Below are 22098 nucleotides of genomic sequence, written 5' to 3' on the forward strand. Positions count from 1 at the left end.
TTCAGGATCGTTCTAGCTACACGTTTATCAGTTTTTTCAGATTTCTGTAAAGGGATTGTTTTATTGGTTTTTCTTTTTTCTTGAATGCTTACATCATTTATTTTTGCTCTAACTTCTATTGTTTTTTTCTGCCTGCTCTGGGTTCTGTCTGTACTTCTTTTGTCTAATATCTTAAACTGGAAGATTATAGATTTGAGACGTTTCTCCCTTTTTACTATGTTTTCAGCTAAATTTCCTTCTAAGCATGGCTTTCACTACAGTGAAATGAAATGTTATATTTTTTCATTAATCAATACACCATCAAATTTGGAAAACTCAACAGTGGCCACAGGACTGGAAAAAGTCAGCTTTCATTCAAATCCGAAAAGGCCAATGCCAAAGAATGTTCAAACTACCACATGATTGCACTCATTTCACTTGCAAGCAAGGTAGTGTTCTAAATCCTTCAAGCCAGGCGTCAACAGTACGTGAACCAAAAATTTCCAGATGTACAAGCTGAATTTAGAAAAGGCAGAGGAACCAGAGATCAAATTGCCAACATCTGTTGGGTCATAGAAAAAGCAAGAGAGTTCCAGAAAAACGTTGACTACGCCTTTGACTGTGTGGATAACAACAAACTGTGGAACATTCTTCAGGAGACTGGAACAGCAGACCACCCTAGCTGCCTCCTCAGAAACCTGTGTGCAGGCCAGGAAGCAACAGCTAAGACCGGACATGGGACAGCGGGGTGGTGCCAAACTGGGAAAGGAGTCCGTCAAGGCTGTATAGTGTCACCTTGCTTATCTAACTTATATGCAGAGTACATCATGTGAAATGCCGGGCTGGATGAAGCACAAGCTGGAATTAAGATTGCCGGGAAAAATACCAATAACCCCAGATATGCAGATGACACCAACCTGAATGGCAGAAAGTGAAGAGGAGCTAAAGAGCTTCTTGGTGAAGGTAAAACAGGAGAGTGAAAAACCTGGCTTAAAAATCAGCATTCAAAGGACTAAAATCATGGCATTCACCTGGTCCCAGCACTGGAGGGACCGTGATTTTAGTCTCTCACTGTTTCCACTGTTTCCCCTTCTACTTGCCATGAAGTGATGGGACCAGAGGCCATGATCTGAGTCTTTTGAATGCTGAGTTTTAAGCCAAATTTTTTACTCTTCTCTTTCACTTTCATCAAGAGGCTCTTTAGCTCCTCTTCATTTTCTGCCATAAGGGTGGTATCATTTGCATATCTGAGGTTATTGCCATTTCTCCTGGCAATCTTGATTCCAGCTTGTGCTTCATCCAGCCTGGCATTTTGCATGATGTGCTCTGCATATAAGTTAAATAAGCAGGGTGACAATATACAGCCTTGACATACTCCTTTTCCAATTTGGAACCAGTCTGTTGTTTCATATCTGGTTCTAACTGTTGCTTCCTGACCTGCATACAGATTTCTCAGGAGGCAGGTCAGGTGGTCTGGTATTCTCATCACTTGCAGAATTTTCCAGAGTTTGTTGTGACCCACACAGTCAAAGACTTTAGCACAGTCAGTGATGCAGAAGTAGATGTATTTCTGGAACTCTCTTGCTTTTTCTATGGTCCAACAGATGTTGGTAAGTTGATCTCTGGTTCCTCTGCCTTTTCTAAATCCAGCTTGAACATCTGGAAGTTCTTGGTTCACCTACTGTTGGAGCCTAGTTTGGAGAATTTTGAGCATCACTTTGCTAGCATGTGAGATGAGTGGAATTGTGTGGTAGTTTGAACATTCTTCGGCATTGCCTTTTTTTAGGACTGGAATGAAAACTGACCTTTTCCAGGTCTGTGGTCACTGCTGAGCTTTCTAAATTTGTTGGCATCTTGGGTACAGCACTTTCACAGCATCATCTTTTACGATTTGAAATAGCTCAACTGGAATGCCATCACCTCCACAGCTTTGTTCGGAGATATGCTTCCTAAGGCCCACTTGACTTCACATTCCAGGATGTCTGGCTCTAGGTGAGTGATCACACCATCGTGATTATCTGGGTCATGAAGATCTTTTTTGTACAGTTCTTCTGTGTATTCTTGCCACCTCTTCTTAATAGCTTCTGCTTCTGTTAGGTCCAGACCATTTCTGTCCTTTATCGAGCCCATCTTTGCACGAAATGTTCCCTTGGTGTCTCTAATTTTCTTGAAGAGAGCTCTAGTCTTTCCTATTCTGTTGCTTTCCTCTATTTCTTTGCATTGATCACAGGAAGGCTTTCTTATCTCTCCTTGCTATTCTTTGGAACTCTGCATTCAGATGCTTGTATCTTTCCTTTTTTCCTTTCCCTTTCACTTCTCCTCTTTTCTCAGCTATTTGTAAGTCCTCCTCAGACAGCCATTTTGCCTTTTTGCACTGCTTTTTCTTGGGGATGGTCTTGATCCCTGTCTCCTCTACAATGTCATGTACCTCCATCCATAGTTCATCAGGCACTCTATCTATCAGATCTAGGCCCTTAAATCTATTTCTCACTTCCACTGTATAATCATAAGGGATTTGATTTAGGTCATACCTGAATGGTCTAGTGGTTTTCCCTACTTTCTTCAATTTGAGTCTGAATTTTGTAATAAAGAGTTCATGATCTGAGCCACAGTCAGCTCCTGGTCTTGTTTTTGTTGACTGTATAGAGCGTCTCCATCTTTGGCTGCAAAGAATATAATCAGTCTGATTTCGGTACTGACCTTCTGGTGATGTCCATGTGTGGAGTTGTCTCTTGTGTTGTTGGAAGAGGGTGTTTGCTATGAGCAGTGTGTTCTCTTGGCAAAACTCTGTTAGCCTTTGCCCTGCTTCATTTTGTATTTCAAGGCCAAACTTGCCTGTTATTCCAGGAGTTTCTTGACTTCCTACTTTTGCATTCTACTCCCCTATGATGAAAAGGACATCTTTTTTTGGTGTTAGTTCTAGGAGGTCTTGCAGGTCTTCATAGAACCATTGAACTTCAACTTCTTTGTCATTAGTGGTTGGGGCCTAGACTTGGATTACTGTGATATTGAATGGGTTGCCTTGGAAACAAGCAGAGATCATTCTGTTGTGTTTGAGACTGCACCCTGGACTCTTTTGTTGACTATGATGGCTACTCCATTTCTTCTAATGGATCCTTGCCCACAGAAGTAGATATAATGGTCATCTGAATTGCATTCGCCCATTCCAGTCCATTTTAGTTCACTGATTCCTAAAATGTCGATGTTCACTCTTGACATCTGCTTTTTGAGCACTTCCGATTTACCTTGATTCATGGACCTAACATTCCAGGTTCCTATGCTGTATTGTTCCTTACAGCACCAGACTGTACTCCCATCACCAGTCACGTCCACAGCTGGCGTTGGCTTCACTTTGGCTCCATCCCTTCATTCTTTCTGATTTATTTCTTCGCTTTTCTCCTGCAACATATTGGGCACCTACCCACCTGGGGAGTTCATCTTTCAGTGTCCTATCTTTTTGCCTTTTCATGCTGGTCATGGGTTTCTCAAGGCAAGAATACTGAAGTGGTTTGCCGTTCTCTTCTTCAATGGACCACGTTTTGTCAGAGCTCTCCACCATGACCTGTCCATCTTGGGTGGCCCTACATGGCTTGGCTCATAGTTTCATTGGGTTAGACAAGGCTGTTATCCATGTGATCAGTTTGGTTAATTTTCTGTGATTATGGTTTTCATTCTGTCTGCCCTCTAATGGATAAGGATAAAGAGGCTTGTGGAAGCTTCCTGATAGGAGTTATAGCCATAGGAAATGTACTTCTTAAATAATGCCTCAAAAGTTGAAATAACTCCTTAGTCCTCATGCGAAGAGTTGACTCATTGGAAAAGACTCTGATGCTGGGAGGGATTGGGGGCAGGAGGAGAAGAGGACGACTGAGGATGAGATGGCTGGATGGCACCACTGACTCAATGGACGTGAGTCTGAGTGAACTCCGGGAGTTGGTGATGGACAGGGAGGCCTGGCATGCTGTGATTCATGGGGTCGCAAAGAGTCGGACACGACTGAGTGACTGAACTGAACTGAACCGAACCAGGTGCTGAAGTATGGGTGTTGTGTCGGCGAGTGTGGAGCAGGCTGAATCTCAATGTGAATTTCCCTCTGAGCTCTTGGGCAGCCATGTGCACTGGCAGTGAGCAGTCATCACAAAAGGAATCTTTTCTTCTGAGCAGTGGGTTTCAAGAGTTGGCTTAAAATATTCAGTAAGCCATGTTATCAACAAGTGTGCGGTCATCCAGACTTTCTTGTTCTATTTATGTAGGACAGGCAGAGTAGATAGCATATTTTTAAAGGCCCCAGGGTTTTCAGAATCTGAGTATTGGCTCAACGTTAGCTGCATTCAGTCAGTTCAGTTGCTCAGTTGTGTCTGACTCTTTGCGACCCCATGGACTGCAGCACGCCAGGCCTCCCTGTCCATCACCAACTCCCGGAGTTTACCCAAACTCATGTCCATTGAGTCGGTGATGCCATCCAACCATCTCATCCTCCATCGTCCCCTTCTCCTCCTGCCTTCGATCTTTTCCAGCATCAGGATCTTTTCAAATGAGTCAGCTCTTCGCATCAAGTGGCCAAAGTATTGGAGTTTCAGCTTCAGCATCAGTCCTTCCAATGAATATTCAGGACTGATTTCCTTTAGGATGGACTGGTTGGATCTCCTTGCAGTCCAAGGGACTCTCAAGAGTCTTCTCCAACATCACAGTTCAAAAGCATCAGTTCTTCTGCGCTCAGGTTTCTTTATAGTCCAAGTCTCACATCCACACATGACCACTGGAAAACCATAGCCTTGACTAGATGGACCTTTGTTGAAAAAGTAATGTCTCTGCTTTTGAATATGCCATCTAGGTTGGTCATAATTTTCCTTCCAAGGAGCAAGCATCTTTTTTTTTTTTTATGGCTGCATTAGCCCCTAACGTTAGAGTCAGCCTGTTTTTTGAAGCTTTGAAGGCAGGCATTGAGTTCTTCTCTCTAGCTATGAAAGTCCTAGGTGGCATCACCTTCCAACAGAAGGCAGTCCCAGCTACTGTCATTTAGCATAACTGACTACATCTTGGTTTCACTGAGTTAGACAAGGCTGTGGTCCTAGTGTGATTAGATTGACTAGTTTTCTGTGAGTATGGTTTCAGTGTGTCTGCCCTCTGATGCCCTCTTGCAACACTTACCATCTTACTTGGGTTTCTCTTACCTTGGGCGTGGGGTATCTCTTCACGGCTGCTCCAGCAAAGCACAGCTGCGGCTCCTTACCTTGGACGAGGGGTAGCTCCTTACCACTGCCATTCCTGACCTTCAACGTGGGATAGCTCCTCTAGGCCCTCCTGTGCCTGCGCAGCCACTGCTCCTTGGGTTGCTCCTCCCGGCCTCCGGCCCTGGCCTCAGGCATGGGTGGCTCCTCCCAGCTGCCACCCCTGGCCTCGGACGCAGGGTAGCTCCTCCCGGCCGCCGCCCTGACCTCAGACCTGGGTTGTCTCCTCCCAGCCTCGACTGACCTCGGACGTGGGGTAGCTCCTCCCGGCCGCTGCCCCTGACTTCGGACGCAGGGTAGGTCCTCTCAGCCATTCCTGTGCCGTCGCAGCCTGGCACTCTAAGCCGCTGCCCCTGACCTCGGACGTGGGGTAGCTCCTCTCAGGTGCGCTTAGTGCGCTGGCTCGCTGCAGCCAAACCAAGCCAAGCCTGCGGGGCAACCCAAGATGGGCGGGTCATGGTGGAGAGGTCTGACAGAGCGTGGTCCACTGGAGAAGGGAATGGCAAGCCACTTCAGTATTCTTGCCTTGAGAACCCCATGAACAGTATGAAAAGGCAAAATGATAGGATACCAAAAGAGGAACTCCCCAGGTCATTAGGTGCCCAATATGCTACTGGAGATCAGTGGACAAATAACTCCAGAAAGAATGAAGGGATGGAGCCAAAGCAAAAACAATAGCCAGTTGTGGATGTGACTGGTGATAGAAGCAAGATCTGATGCTGTAAAGAGCAATATTGCATAGGAACCTGGAATGTCAGGTCCATGAATCAAGGCAAATTGGAAGTGGTCAGACAAGAGATGGCAAGGGTGAATGTCGACATTCTAGGAATCAGCGAACTAAAATGGACTGGAATGGGTGAATTTAATCAGATGACCATTATATCTACAACTGTGGGCAGGAATCCCTCAGAAGAAATGGAGTAGCCATCATGGTCAACAAAAGAGTCCGAAATGCAGTATTTGGATGCAATCTCAAAAATGACAGAATGATTTCTGTCCATCTCCAAGGCAAACCATTCAATATCACAGTTATCCAAGTCTATGCCCCAACCAGTAACGCTGAAGAAACTGAAGTTGAACGGTTTCATGAAGACCTACAAGACCTAACACCCAAAAAAGATGTCCTTTTCATCATAGGGGACTGGAATGCAAAAGTAGAAAGTCAAGAAACACTTGGAATAACAGGCAAATTTGGCCTTGGAATGCGGAATGAAGCAGGGCAAAGACTAATCGAGTTTTGCCAAGAAAATGCACAGGTCATAGCAAACACCCTCTTCCAACAACACAAGAGAAGACTCTACACATGGACATCACCAGATGGTGAACACCGAAATCAGATTGATTATATTCTTTGCAGCCAAAGATGGAGAAGCTCTATAAAGTCGGCAAAAACAAGACCAGGAGCTGACTGTGGCTCAGATCATGAACTCCTTATTGCCAAATTCAGACTTAAATGAAGAAAGTAGGGAAAACCGCTAGACCATTCAGGTATGACCTAAATCAAATCCCTTATGATTATACAGTGGGAGTGAGAAATAGATTTAAGGGCTGAGATCTGATAGAGTGCCTGATGAACTATGGAATGAGGTTCGTGACATTGTGCAGGAGACAGGGATCAAGACCATCCCCATGGAAAAGAAATGCAAAAAACCAAAATGGCTGTCTGGGGAGGCCTTACAAATAGCTGTGAAAAGAAGAGAGGCAAAAGCAAAGGAGAAAAGGAAGATATAAGCACCTGAATGCAGAGTTCCAAAGATAGTAAGAAGAGATAAGAAAGCCTTCCTCAGCGATCAATGCAAAGAAATAGAGGAAAACAACAGAATGGGAAAGATTAGAGATCTCGTCAAGAAAATTAGAGATACCAAGGGAACATTTCATGCAAAGATGGGCTCGATAAAGGACAGAAATGGTACGGATCTAACAGAAGCAGAAGATATTAAGAAGAGGTGGCAAGAATACATGGAAGAACTGTACAAAAAGATCTTCACGACCCAGATAATCATGATGATGTGATCACTAGTCTAGAGCCAGACATCTTGGAATGTGAAGTCAAGTGGGCCTTAGAAAGCATCACTACAAACAAAGCTAGTGGAGGTGATGGCATTCCAGTTGAGCTGTTTCAAATCCTGAAAGATGATGCTGTGAAAGTGCTGCACTCCATATGCCAGCAAATTTGGAAAACACAGCAGTGGCCACAGGAAAAGGTCAGTTTTAATTCCAATTCCAAAGAAAGGCAATGCCAAAGAAGGCTCAAACTACCACACAATTGCACTCATTTCACACGCAAGTAAAGTAATGCTCAAAATTCTCCAAGCCAGGCTTCAGCAATACGTGAACTGTGAACTTCCAGATGTTCAAGCTGGTTTTAGAAAAGGCAGAGGAACCAGAGATCAAATTGCCATCATCGAAAAAGCAAGAGAGTTCCAGAAAAACATCTAATTCTGCTTTATTGACTATGCCAAAGCCTTTGACTGTGTGGATCACAACAACCTGTGGAAAATTCTGAAAGAGATGGGAATACCAGACCACCTAACCTGCCTCTTGAGAAATCTGTATGCAGGCCAGGAAGCAACAGTCAGAACTGGACATGAAACAACAGACTGGTTCCAAATAGGAAAAGGAGTCCGTCAAGGCTGTATATTGTCACCCTGCTTATTTAACTTCTGTGCAGAGTACATCATGAGAAACGCTGGACTGGAAGAAACACAAGCTAGAATCAAGATTGGCGGGAGAAATATCAATAACCTCAGATATGCAGATGATACCACCCTTATGGCAGAAAGTGAAGAGGAGCTAAAAAGCCTCTTGATGAAAGTGAAAGAGGAGAGTGAAAAAGTTGGCTTAAAGCTCAACATTCAGAAAACGAAGATCATGGCATCTGGTCCCATCACTTGATGGGAAATAGATGGGGAAACAGTAGAGACAGTGTCAGACTTCATTTTTTTGGGTTCCAAAATCACTGCAGATGGTGACTGCAGCCATGAAATTAAAAGATGCTTACTCCTTGGAAGAACAGTTATGACCAACCTAGATAGTATATTCAAAAGCAGAGACATTACTTTGCCAACTAAGGTCCGTCTAGTCAAGGCTATGGTTTTTCCTGTGGTCATGTATGGATGTGAGAGTTGGACTGTGAAGAAGGCTGAGTGCCGAAGAATTAATGCTTTTGAAGTGTGGTGTTGGGGAAGACTCTTGAGAGTCCCTTGGACTGCAAGGAGATCCAACCAGTCCATTCTGAAGGAGATCAGCCCTGGGATTTCTTTGGAAGGAATGATGCTAAAGCTGAAGCTCCAGTACTTTGGCCACCTCATGCGAAGAGTTGACTCATTGGAAAAGAGTCTGATGCTGGGAGGAATTGGGGGCAGGAGGAGAAGGGGACGACCGAGGATGAGATGGCTGGATGGCATCACGGACTCGATGGATGTGAGTCTGAGTGAACTCCGGGAGTTGGTGATGGACAGGGTGGCCTGGCGTGCTGCGATTCATGGGGTTGCAAAGAGTCGGATACGACTGAGCGACTGAACTGAACTGCACTGAACTGAACTGAGCTGAACTGAACTGAACTGACTGCATCTTAGCTAGATTGTCTGGATCGCCTGCTGCAGTTTCTACGTCTGCACATGCTGCTTTGCCTCGCAGTTGGAGTCGCAGAGACAGCTTCTTTCCTTAAACCTTAGGTAGCAACCTCTGCGAAGAAGGCAATGGCAACCCACTCCAGTGTTCTCGCCTGGAGAATCCCAGGGACGGCAGAGCCTGGTGGGCTGCCGTCTATGGGGTCGCATAGAGTTGGACACGACTGATGCGACTCAGCAGCAGCAGCAGCAGCAGCAGCATCCTCTGCTGGCTTCAGCTTTTCTTCCGCAGCTTTCTCGCTTCTTTCGGCCTTCATAGAAGTGAAGAGGGCTAGGGATTGCTCTGGATCTGGCTTTGCCTTAAGGGAATGTGGTGGCTGGTTTCATCTTCTGTCTGGACCACTCAGACTTTGTCTGTATCTGCAGTAAGGCTCTTTTGCTTTCTTACTATCCATGTGTTCACTGGGACAGCACTTTTCATTTCCTTTGAAAACCTTCCTTTTCCATTCATTTACAGCTTGGCTGTTTGGTCATCGGACCTAGCTGTGGGCCTGCTCTGGGCTACTGTTATGCCCTCCTCACTGAGAGGAATCATTTCTAGCTTTTGATTTAAAGCAAGAGGTGTGTGACTCTTCCTTTCACTTGAACAACTTAAGGGCTAGTAACTGGTCTAATTTCAATATTGTTGTGTTTCCAGGAAGAGGGAGGGAGGCCCAAGGAAAAAAAGATGAGGAAATAAGTGGTGGACAGGCAGAACACACATATATTAAATTTGCACTTTAAATAGGTGTGGTTTGTGCCACACCCAAATAATTACAATAGTGACATCAATGATCACTGATCACCATAACAAATAGAGTAAGAATAAAATTTGAAATTTTTGCAACAGTTACCAAAATGTGACAGACACAAAGTGAGGATATGTTGTTAGAAATGTGCTGCCTATAGACTTACCCAATTCAGGGTCGCCACAAACCTTCAATTTGTAAAAAATGCAGTATCTGTGAAGTGCAGTAGAGCAGATCCCAATAAAACAAGGTCTGCCTGTATTTTACAAAATCTTTTCTCCTGTGAGCTCTTTTCCCCCTACTCCTTTGTGTTATTGTCACAAATTCACATTTTCATACATTATGTGGCCATCAACAGAGATTTATAATTATAGCTTTATATAGTTGACTTTTAAATGAGAACTAAAAATTCACAAAAAATAGATTTGTACTGTTTTTAAAGTTTAGTTTGCTATTATCATTACTGTTGCTCTTTATGTTTTTGTTTTTCTTAATAACAAGTAGATAATAATAGATAGAACCTCTTAATCTGCCCTTCATTTCTGAAAGACAGTTGTGCTGGATATAATGCTCCTGATGGACAGTATTTTTCTCTCAGCACCTTGACCACCACATCCCTGCCTTCTGACTCCATCAGCTCTGATGGGAAACCAGCTGTTAATGTTATTAGTCAGGATTTCTTGTACATGATGGATTGCTTCTCTCTTTCTGCTTTCAAGATTCTTGTTTTGTCTTTAGACAGTTTGATTATAATGTGTGTAGGCTGGCTCTCTTTGAGTTTATATTCTTCTTGGGGTTCTTTGAGCATTTTGAGTTTGTAGATTAGCATTTTTGAAATTAAGTTTCAGCCATTATTTCTTCAAATGTTCTGCCTCCTTTTCTTTCTCTTTTCTTTCTGGGACTTCCCTTGTGTGCATGGTGCTATGTTTATTGGGATCTCACAGGTCTCTGAGGCTATGATCACCTTTCATTTTCCGTTTTCTCCTCAAGACTAGGAATTGACCTATCTTCACACTCACTGATTCTTCTGTCTACTGAAATCTAACATTGAGTCCCTCTATTCAAGTTACTGTGATTTCCAAATACAGAACTTCCATCTGCTTTTAAAAATATTATCTCTATTCTCTCTTTAGTGAGGTATTTTTTAAAAAACTTTAATTCTTTAGACATGGTTTTCTTTAGCTCCTTGAACATGTTTAAAATAAATGATTTAGCTTCTTTGTCTAGTAAACCCAATGTCTCAGCTTCTTCAAGGGTCGTTTCTATTGATTGTTTTTCCTGTGTGGGGTATTATGTTGTTTCTTGGCATATCTCCATCTTTTGTTGAAAACTGGGCTTTTAAAATAATATAACATGGCAGTTCTGGAAATCAGATTCATCCCCCTCCCCAGAGTTTGCTGTTACTGCTGCTTGTTACAGTTGTTTAGTGACTTTTCTGAACATGTTCTGTAAAGTCTGTGTTTTTTGCCATTGTGGCCAGTGAAGTCTCTACTCATTTAGCTTAGCAGTTAGCTAATAATTGGACAGAGGTTTCCTTAAACATCTGAGACCAAAAGAACTCCCTGGTTTTTGCCAAAGGGCTGTGTATATAAGGGCACATCTTCAAAATGCAGCTTGGCCGTTGAAAACTGGCTTTCACTTCCTGTTTGTGCAGAGCCTCAAAATTAGGCACACGTAAGAATTTAGGGTAGCCTCGGTCTTATACAAGAAGCCACACAGACTCATGTGTGTGTGTGGCATTCCAGATTTCTTTTCAAAACTCTTAGGGACATCGCTTCCCCTAGCTTTTCTTTTTAAGCTTTTGGTTATCTGTTGCTTGCCTCAGCTCTTATCCACCTCCGAAGGTAAGGGCAACATTACAACTCTTGCCTGGCGCTGGGGAAATAGGAGAGCTACATGTAAAAGAATGAAACTAGAACATTCTCTAACTCCATACACAAAAATAAGCTCAAAATGAATTAAAGACCTAAAGGTAGGGTGGATACTATGAAACTCCTAGAGGAAAGCAGGCAGGACACTCTGACATAAATCACAGCAAGATCTTTTAGGATCTGTCATCTACAGCAATGGGATACAAACAAAAATAAACAAATGGGACCAAACTAAAACGTTTTTACACAGCAAAGGAAACTGTAAACAAAATGAAAAGACAGTCTATGGATGGGGAGAAAATATCTGCAAACAATGCAACCAACAAGGGCTTACCTTCTGAAGTGTACAGCTCATGGAGCTCAATGTCAAAAACAAACCAACCTGATAAAAATGTGCACAAGACCTAAACAGACATTTTTGCAAAGAAGACATACAGATGACCCACGGGCACATGAAAAGATGCTCAGCATCACTAATTATTAGAGAAATGCAATTCAAAACTATAATGAGGTTATTACCTCATGCCAGCCAGATGGTCATCATGAAAAAGTCTACAGATAATAAACGCTGGAGGGGGTGTGGAGGAAGAAGAACCGTCCTGCAGTGTCGGTGGGAATGTAAACTGATGTGGCCACCATGGAGAACTATACAGAGGTTCCTTAGAAAACTAAAAAACAGAGCTGCCATATGGTCCTGCAAGCCCACTCCTGGGCATATATCTAGAGAAAACCTTAATTGGAAAAGACGCATGAACTCCAATGTTCACTGCAGCACTTTTTACAGTTGCCAAGACATGGAAGCGACCTGTGCAACCAGAACACGGAATCAGGACATGGAAGCGACCTGTGCAACCAGAACACGGAATCAGGACATGGAAGCGACCTGTGCAACCAGAGCACGGAATCAGGACATGGAAGCGACCTGTGCAACCAGAGCACGGAATCAGGACATGGAAGCGACCTGTGCAACCAGAGCACGGAATCAGGACATGGAAGCGACCTGTGCAACCAGAACACGGAATCAGGACATGGAAGCGACCTGTGCAACCAGAGCACGGAATCAGGACATGGAAGCGACCTGTGCAACCAGAGCACGGAATCAAGACATGGAAGCGACCTATCCCTTGACGGATGAACGCATAAGGACGTGGGGGGTATGTGTACATACACAGAGATACAGACAGCGGAGTATTTACTCAGCCATAAGAATAATGAAAAAATGCCACGTGCAGCAACATCAACGGATGGACCTAGAGATGATCACAGTAAGTGAAGTAAGCCAAAGAAAGACAAATTATTATATGATATCATTTATCCTATGGAAACTAAAAAAAAAAAAAAAGATACAAATGAACTTACAAACAGAAAGAGACAGACATAGAAAATAAGCTTATAGTTACCAAAAGGGAGAGGGGAGGGGAGGGATAAATTAGGAGCTTGAGATGAACATATAGACACTAGTATACATAAATAGATTACCAACAAGGAGCTACTGTATAGCCCCGGGAGCTATACTCAATATTTTATAATAACCTGTAAGAGAAAAGAATCTGGAAAAGGATACCTATATATGTGTGTATGTGTAACTGATCAATTTGCTGTATGCCTGAGACTAACACAATATTATAAATCAAATGTATTTCAATTTAAAAAATCCCCCCAAAATTCTTCCCTGTAATTGTTTTCAACAAATCTCTCTTCAGGGAAAATAACTTTCACAGTGGGTCAACTGTGAGTTTGCTCAACTGACATGGTAAGTGGGATCTTCCAGGGAACCATTGCGGCTGCTGCTGCTGCTAAGTCGCTTCACTCATGTCCGACTCTGTGCGACCCCATAGACGGTAGCCCACCAGACTTCCCTGCCCCTGGGATTCTCCAGGCAAGAACACTGGAGTGGGTTGCCATGTCCTTCTCCAATGCATGAAAGTGAAGTCGCTCAGTCGTGCCCAACTCTTAGCAACCCCGTGGACTGCAGCCTACCAGGCTCCTCTGTCCATGAATTTTCCAGGCAAGAGTACTGGACTGGGGTGCCATTAAAATGATGACAGTTCTCGGGAGTGAGGCTTTGAGAGGACTCTCGTTTTGTTGTGCTCCTTCCCATGGCTGCCTGGCTGCACCGGGAACGTGGGCTTGGTTGTCAAGGCTCCCCAGAGGTGGAATGAGAAATGCACCTAGAGCAAGTTGTAACACCGTGGAGGTCACCGATCACATCGAGACTCAGCGGTCCTTGCTGTTTTCGCTGACGTCACTTGGCAAACACTTTTGGACCATTAGCAACGTCCTAGGTCCTACTCCTATTCCTCGCCTAACTGTAGGCAACCAGTGGCACTTCTCCCCATGTCCCTACCCTTACAAGCACCTAGAATGTGAGGAGAGAGACAAGGTCCTTCTCCAGACACCCCCTTTCCTTGAATTCTCTTCGTTCACATTCTGTCATTTCATACCAGGAATATCAGAACCACAGGAAACTGCTCTCTAGTATACTGGATCCCACCATCCCCATGGCAGGCACAACGAGGGTTCAAACCAGGCTACACAAGACCATGTCGAGTGCAAAACTTCCCGTGGACGTGAAAATGCATTGTTTCCACTAGATCTGCGGCAATGTAACTCACAGTACTCCGCTATTACCAGAAGTGAACCACCTCTCCATGTTTGGGCGGGGGGTGGTCAACTTTACTGGAAAGCCTCTTTTAGAGCTTAGTGCTCACCTAACCTCAGTCACTGGGCCATGTTCATTTCAAGCTAAAGATTTAAGCGAGTTACATGTCACGGACTAGGGGTGGTGGAGCCTACAGGCATCTGAGAAACACTTTCGATTAAACCAGATCCCCTCTCTTTAAATACCAACTGATGCTTGGGTTAAGCTATGACATGCTTTGGGCTTCCCTGGTGGCTTGGATGGCATGGAATCTGCCTGCAATGCAGGAGACTGCGGTTCAACCCCTGGGTTAGGAGGATCCCCTGGAGAAGGGAATGGCTACCCACTCCAGTATTCTTGCCTGGAGAATTCTGTGGACAGAGGAGCCTGGCGGGCTACAGTCCATGGGGTCATGAAGAATCAGACATGACTGAGCGACTAATACTTTCACATGCTTTGGGGTTAAACCTCAGGTTTGCTTTTGGGGATTAGGTTGCCATCTTTGTCTATCCTTTTCCTGCTTTTATTAATTTCTTACTTCAACATTCTTCCACTTTGTCGGCAAAATCTTATGGCATTTCACATCAAAAATTGTATGATTCTTGAGTGTATAAATGGGGGTCTTTTAAATCAAGGATTTCCCCCAACTACCAAATATCACTTCCCCAACTAAAATGTATGCTTCTTGACGGCAGGAAGTTTATCCCTGCCATAGCTCCAGGCTTTAAAACAGTGCGTGCTGCACAGTATGGACTCAAAAAATGTTTAATGCTAAAGGCCTTAAAATCGAAAATGCAATTTTTCTTTAGGTTGAGAAATGGGCACAGAGAAGTTTTTAAAGATCAAATCAAAATCATGGCTTTTCAAATTAAGGAAATGCCACACCGCAGCCTGTATTTCAAACCTAATCAAGAAAGAAGGCAGGTAAGAATCAAAGGAAGGGAAGAGGGGTACCACACTCTCAAGGAAATGAGAAAAAACACAGACGGAGGAAGGCAGAGAAATGGGAACACATACGAGCGCTGGGGACGAGCTGAGGAGGCGACCTAGCTAGTGGAGAGCTGGAGCGAATGGTCACAATCAGACACTGGAGGGGAATGGCACGACACTGAAGTCCAACACCTACCCTATCAGTTCAGCACTACCAGGGAAGAGCTTTCCAACTCCAAATTCATTTCTGCACCCCCCTTTTTAATATCTGAACCTCCTACACCAGCAGGGGAACCACAAGAAGGGAAGGAGCAGGCAGAGAGCAAAGACTGCGAGGCATGTCCACGGATAAACCTAAAACAATGACAAGATGGTGTGGCTCATCACTTCAGGGCTAAGTTCATTGTGAACTGAACTCAAATTCTTCTCCGACAAGCAGCGCCAACTGCCCCATCTCGCTGAGGCTGGGCTCGGCAGTGGCCTATCAGCCACTGTGACGCAGAGGCGTGACCTGTGTGCGCGGACGGCAGGTTTGCCTTCTTGTGCTCGGGTCACAGGAACACGGAGCAGGACAGATGGAGCCCAGTTCACAACGCGGCCAAGTCCAGCCAGGCTCCAGCTTGAGCATCACCCAGCCAAGCCCACGGGCTACCTGCAGAGGCACAAGTGAGGATGTTAGCTTGACAAGACTTGAAGCAGCAATAGCAACAGAAACATGAGCAGCTGTCCTTCCCTGAGGCTCCACCAGGAGGACACACTCTGGTAACGCTCTGCCTTCTCCGCACTATACCCAGAGCCTAGCACAGTTCTTGCTTGGGACACAGCAGGTGCTCAGCAAACATCTGTTGCAGTACCTGTGTTTTTTTTCAAACTCGTGACCTGGGATAATAAAGCTGAAAGGAACTTACCTCATTTAGTTGTCAAGCATATGGTCCAGTTTCAAAATGGCCAATTTCAACAAGGACTAGAAGGCATTATCAGAGGTCATCAGGTGACCGAACAGCAAGGATGGAACAGCTGCCTGGATGTGGACCTGATGAATTACGGGCCAAACAAGCTCAGGCTCACCTTTCTGCCTCATTCCTCCTGTGTTAAATGGTGCTATGAATAGGAGCTACCTCATAGGACAGTTGCGTGGATTAAGAGAGGGATTTCAAGTACTTACAATCTTGCCCGGTGCATGACAAACACAGTATATGCACTTTCTGTTACTATTATCAGCATTAAGACGATTTGGCAAAGTTATTCAAGTCTTGGCCTGCTCCTCCCTTCACTTATTTATATCTACTTGCTCTCACTTCCATCTAATCTCTGTGCATAATAAATACTTCTGTAGGTTTACATTCTAAGTGCTGATATCCATTCCATCCACCTCCCCTCCACCAAGCATTTTAAGAACTGCTGATTCTGTTCTCTCTCAGGCTATCATTTGCCCCTTCTCCACCTGCTCAAATCAGATTTGTTCCTCAATGTTCTGCCTAAACAGCACCTCTTCCAAGTCTGTTCTGATCACCCTTCCCACAGGGATCTCGCTGCAGTCTTGACTTGCTTCAGTTAGCAGTTCCTCAGTTACACTTTCACTTTCCACTCTTAGGTACGTGCCTTCCCACGATGAAACTATAAGCTCCAAGAGGACCAGACCCCAATTTTGAGGCTCACTTTTTTCTCAAGCATGTAACAGGCAAGCAGTAAGTATTTGTTGAATAACTGTATTTAAAATGCGTGTTTAGAAAGGGTCATCTAAATTCTAAAACAGCTTTATTGAAAATTCAGTTAAGTTAGTAAAGAAAGATGAAAACCAGTTATAATTCAACACTAGTCAGATATTTTAAGGGAAAAAGAAGGTTGCACGTGAAAAAGAAAGACACTTGACTTACTGCATTAAAAAACTTTATTTAAAAGGTCCGACATAAGCCAAATTAAACCCCGAATCGACAGCTATACGTAGACAGCTCCTGAACTAAACGGTACTGTTTGAGTTGTGTGTCTTGTTAAAGGAGGTTATTTGCTATTATCACCACTGCCCTAAAAGTAGTTCCAGAGCAGAAGCTGGTATTATAATACACATCAGATACTTCAGATGTCATCTTCCATGCAGAAGTTAAAAAAGCAAACAGGCTTTTCTATTCTGTGTGAGTATAAAAACCATTACAGAATAGGGCCTGGACGCCTTTGATGCACAAGGTTTAACTATAAAGGAACTCGAGGGTGCTGTGTCCTTTCATTCAAGCAGTCTGCTGGTTCCCTCCAATACCAGTGCTCTTCCAACACTGCTCAGGACGATGCTTTGGGATTTGCTAACCAAAGGAAGCAGCTGATCAAGCAAGGGGACAGCCTATCACAAATGAGATCATAAAGCAATGGAATAGCTTCCCTAGTGGGCAAGTGATCAGAAGACCCACTTCACAAGTACTCCAAGTCACGGCATCATGTACGTAAAATGACGCAAGCTCTGAATTCTGGTGCGTGTGAGGATAAATTAAGAACAGCTTGTTACTTTATAGCTACACCTTGAGTTTCATCAGAGGCAGTAAATCTAACAGTGTGTCTAACGAGCCCTTCTGGAAACCGCTTCAGCAGATGAGTCCAGCAGCCTGTAGAAGAGAAGAGGGCGTGTGTCATCCTGCCGAGGTTCTCCGCGTTCTCTTGGAGCACGGACCTGGGGCCCAAGGACCTAAGTTCCCGGGAGGGAGGGAGGCTTCAGCTCCACCTAAGGAAGACCTTTCTAACAGCTGGAGCTGCTCAGCAACTGAGTGGACTGCCTGGTGAGGTAGAGTCACTGGAAGTGTTCAAGGTGGAAGGATCACCCTGGTAGAAGGGGCCTCCTGCATTTGTTAAGAGGCTAGACTGGATGAACCTCAGGTCTCTTTCAATTCTGAGACTCTAGGAAATTCCCTCAGGGAATTCAGAAGAGAATTCCTAAAAGGAAAGAGAAAGTACACATATGTATACTTTTAGAATCCTCTTGAGTTTTTTTCTTTTTTTTCAAAAGGTACAAAAGAAAACGTAGTCTGCTGTCTTTAAAATGCATATAACACCTTCCTGCCACTAATAATTAGGAAGGGTCCGTCATGACTTCTTTATACTATAAAGAAAAGATGGACAATTACATTTATAATTTCTGTAAATATTTTAGAAAAAATGCTTAAAATCTAGTAGTCAATGCCCTAGAAACTTTATAGATCTTTAAGTAATATGCACAGATACAAATACATTATGCATTAAATACAACTCACATCTGTGTTTTATTATACTCTAAAATATACAGGAATCTTGATGTACTGAAAGAGTGCAAGTAAATACAATATTCAAGCAGTCACTATTTCTATTTACATGCTCATTAATTCTTCAAAAACCCACAAAATTATCAAATAGATCAAAATACTGTTCTGTGTTTTCACACTTTATATTCAGAAAAACCAGCTGATAATTTACAATGTCATAAAGTTTCCAGTTTCACGATACAAAAAGAATAAAATGAAATTGGGAATCACTTTGTGAAAATTCATGGAACTCTACCCCGACCTGGAAGACCCCCTACGTAAGCGAAATCATTTTCACTGGGAAGGGGTTACAGTAAAAGCAGGCCCATATAAACTGCCGTTTAAAGCCTAACATCAGCCTTCCACCCCCCTTGTTGTTATCTGAAAGGCAGTCTTCCAATCTGGTTGGCAGTTGCTTCTTTCCCTAAACAGTAGCATGTTATAAACATGCTACTTTAAATGTGAATAAGACCTAAAGGCTTTAGTATTTTAAACCTTGCCCAGTACAGAAATGCCTTCCAAGAGACCTGACGATGTTAACTCATGAGTAGCAAGGGAGTTTTCTTTTTGATTCTTCACTAAACAATGACAACAAAAACACCCTAACCCACTGGGAGGCACGGGGGTGACACAAAGGTGACAAAAGTGTACCATCCAAAGTAGTGAGGCTGAAAACGCCACTCCCCAGGACCACTTGGCTGCAACAGGGTGAAAATCATTCACTTCCTGATTTTATGAAATTTCCTTCTTTGAGGAAATCCTTTACATTTTCAAACAAAAATAGTTCAGTTTTAAACCTAAACCATTCAAAACCTGGCAACCAACAGCCTGACCCCAATCTATCATGTGTCTACACCACAAATATTTTCACCCTGACTGCACCCAGTCAGCTGGTTTTCAATTCTAATATTATAAAAGTTGGAATTTTAAAATTTTTATGTAAAAGGAAAAAAAAATGTAAAAATACATCTGCTTTCTCTCATGGTTTAATACATATTAGAAGGCTTTCAGATGTTTTCTTTTAAAAAAAAATCAACATTGAAAACCAAATCTCAGCTTCATTTTCCGAAATACTGAAGTTTGGTTGAGATGATGTCTGGTTTCACCCGCTCCAGTCTCCGCAAAGTGGTGCTCTGCTAAAGCCCGAGTTATTTGGTCCTTTGGCAATTTGCTGTGCACATCATGCCTACTGTACCAAACTTTTATTGCCCTTAAATTTAGTTGCAGTTTTATTGATTAAATTGAAATCTAGTGTCCTTATCTCTTCTTTCACGATAGTGTTGCTTGTGTGAGCAGATTAGGGTGCAGTGTCCCACATAATCCCCGGCACTGCAAACCCGAAGTCCACAGCTTCACAAGGCTCTGTGCCATCAAGGGTCCTCTGCTCACGTCTGCTTCAAGACCCTAGAAGGTCCTCTCGTAAGACGTGCCTTCACAACTCTCCTTCCTAATGAGCTTGTATTTCTTCTGTTTGCGCACTCTGCTATCTCTCTTAGGTTGCACTTGTATGTGAGTAAGAAAGTGCCTTTTTCCTGAAAAGCACAGTGTGATGTGAAGCCTCCCCGGGTCTCTGGCTCAGCCTGTCAGTAGGTCTCTGAATCAGAGTCATTGAGCTCGTCCACATCCGTGTATAGGTACTCCTGCTCCCCGCCGATGTTGTTGAAGCTACAGTAGGAGCTAGGTTCATTTCTCATGATGGGCAAGGCTTCAAAGCTGACAGTTTTCGAGGTGTTGGTGTAACGGTTAATGGCATTGAATGTCAGGGATGATAAAGGGCTACTTGACGAGATAGGCATCATGGTGGCCAGAATGAGAGCGAGGCAGTCTGCCACATCCTTGTTGGGAGCACAGGCCAAAGCTGGGGTATAGCCTGGAATTAAAAACAAGTTTAAAAATCACTCATCCTGACACTCATTTCACTAAAGAAAGGCAGTAAACCTACCCTGGTCTTCAACTTCAGACATATTACTTGGCTTATATAATAAGCTGGCTTAATTAGAATGACTCAGAACTTTGTAATAAATAGTAAAAGAAGAAAGTCACAGAAGCCTAGGGTGGGAGGAGACCTAACAGACTACAGAGGAATCTGAGGTCCCAGATAGATGATTCCTCCACTATCTCATAACTTACCTGCGTCCATCCAAGGTCCCAGATGCTATCAGGCTAGACTAAGGGGGGAAAGTCTGGTAAAACTTCATTCAGAATGGTGGGGGAGTTTTACCATTAATTTGTAGTTCTGTAAGGAAGGGCTTACATGCCCTTCCTAAATGTGCACAGATTTGTGAACGAGGCTCTGAGCTGGTGCTCAAAATATGCAGTTCAGTGAAAACACATGGCCACTATTTAACTTCTTTTGGGGTCATAGTCCACTGAGAAAACCATAAACAGGTTTAAAGCTCCTAAATCAAACAAATGTTTCCTTTGTATATGTTCCCTTCTTCAGCAGAAGACTGACTTTAAATGCTGGGCTGGATGAATCAAAAGCTGGAATCAAGACTGACATGAGAAATATCAACAACCTCAGATATGCAGATGACACCAACCAAATGGCAGAAAGTGAAGAGAAACTAAAGAGCCTCTTGATGAGAGTGAAAGAGGAGAGTGAAAAACCTGGCTTAAAACTCAACATTCAGAAAACTAAGATCATGGCATCCAGTCCCATCACGGCAAACAGATGGGGGAAAGTAGAACAGTGACGGACTAGTTTCTTGGGCTCCAAAATCCCTGAGAATGGTCACTGCAGCCCTGAAAGCCAAAGACGCTTGTGCCCTGGGAGGAAAGCTATGACAAACCTAGACAGTGTGTTGAAAAGCAGAGACATCACAGGGTCCGTCTAGTCAAAGCTATGGTTCTTCCAGCAGTCATGTACCATAAAGAGAGCTGAGCAATAAAGAAGGTTGACTGCTGAAGAATTGATGCTTTCAAACTGTGGTGCTGGACAAGACTCTTGAGAGCCCCTTGGACAGCAAGGACATCAAACCAGTCAGTCCTAAAGGAAAACCAACCCTGAATATTCATTGGACGGACTGATGCTAAAGTTGAAGCCCCAGTACTTTGGCCACCTGATGTGAAGAGCTGACTTGCTAGAAAAGGCCCTGATGCTGACAAGACTGAAGGCGAGAGCAGAAGGGGTGGCAGAGGACGGACATGAATTTGAGCAAACTCTGGGGGACAGTGGTGGGCAGAGGCATCTACTGTGCTGCAGTCCATGAGGTCGCAGAGGGTCCTAGCGACTGAACACCACCACCACCACAAGGTATCCGGCAACAAACTGGAGCCACTTTGGCTGGGGCAGGAGAGAAGACAGTGAACGCAGAGTCTAATTCAATCACCACCCTCTCTTGTTACTGGAGCAATTTATAACTGGATCATTAATCTGAAGGTTAGAACTGATTACAAAATAAGATGAGTACTTACTATGACTTGCCACCTTTGGACCCTGATTACTATCTCATAACTCTGGTGTGAGTTACACCACACCAGAGTCTCTTAGGTCAAGTGGCAAAGGATCTTTGTGTCAGGGAGACCAAAGCTAGTCTGAAAGGGAGTAAGTCTAGACTGGGTAACAGGTTCACAGTCAGGGCGGGAGGAGGGAGTGGGCAGAATTAGAAAGTATGCAAGAAGACATCAGGTCACAGGCGACCTTCACTGCCATCGGTTTATTATCCTTTCCATATGGAAAAGCGATAGAAAACCTTGAAAATGACCAACAAAGACCGTCTATTGGCTATCTGATGTACAGCCTCATAATGTGACCAAATATCTTCTACAGGTTAGCAATTAGGCTCTTCATTTTAATCTATATTGCTTATTTCCAGAAATG

The 22098-nt window shown here is 43.8% G+C and overlaps 1 protein-coding gene across 14 annotated transcripts in view; it reads right to left on the bottom strand.

Annotated features, from left to right (window-relative positions):
* Positions 1-16885: 16885 nt before the first annotated feature.
* ANKRD28 (ankyrin repeat domain 28) overlaps positions 16886-22098 on the bottom strand; it is a 212977-nt gene continuing 207764 nt past the window's right edge. For 10 of the 14 annotated variants that reach the window (XM_060396614.1, XM_042238654.1, XM_042238665.1 and 7 more), the window contains one exon: positions 16886-20145. In XM_060396614.1, the coding sequence (XP_060252597.1) occupies positions 19859-20145 (287 nt within the window). In that variant the 3' untranslated portion in view covers positions 16886-19858. The remainder of the gene's footprint in view (positions 20146-22098) is intronic. The other 4 variants (XM_060396579.1, XM_060396600.1, XM_060396603.1 and 1 more) reach the window with 1 other exon arrangement.

The sequence above is a fragment of the Ovis aries genome, chromosome 1, assembly GCF_016772045.2.
Source record: "Ovis aries strain OAR_USU_Benz2616 breed Rambouillet chromosome 1, ARS-UI_Ramb_v3.0, whole genome shotgun sequence".
Lineage (NCBI taxonomy): Eukaryota > Metazoa > Chordata > Mammalia > Artiodactyla > Bovidae > Ovis > Ovis aries.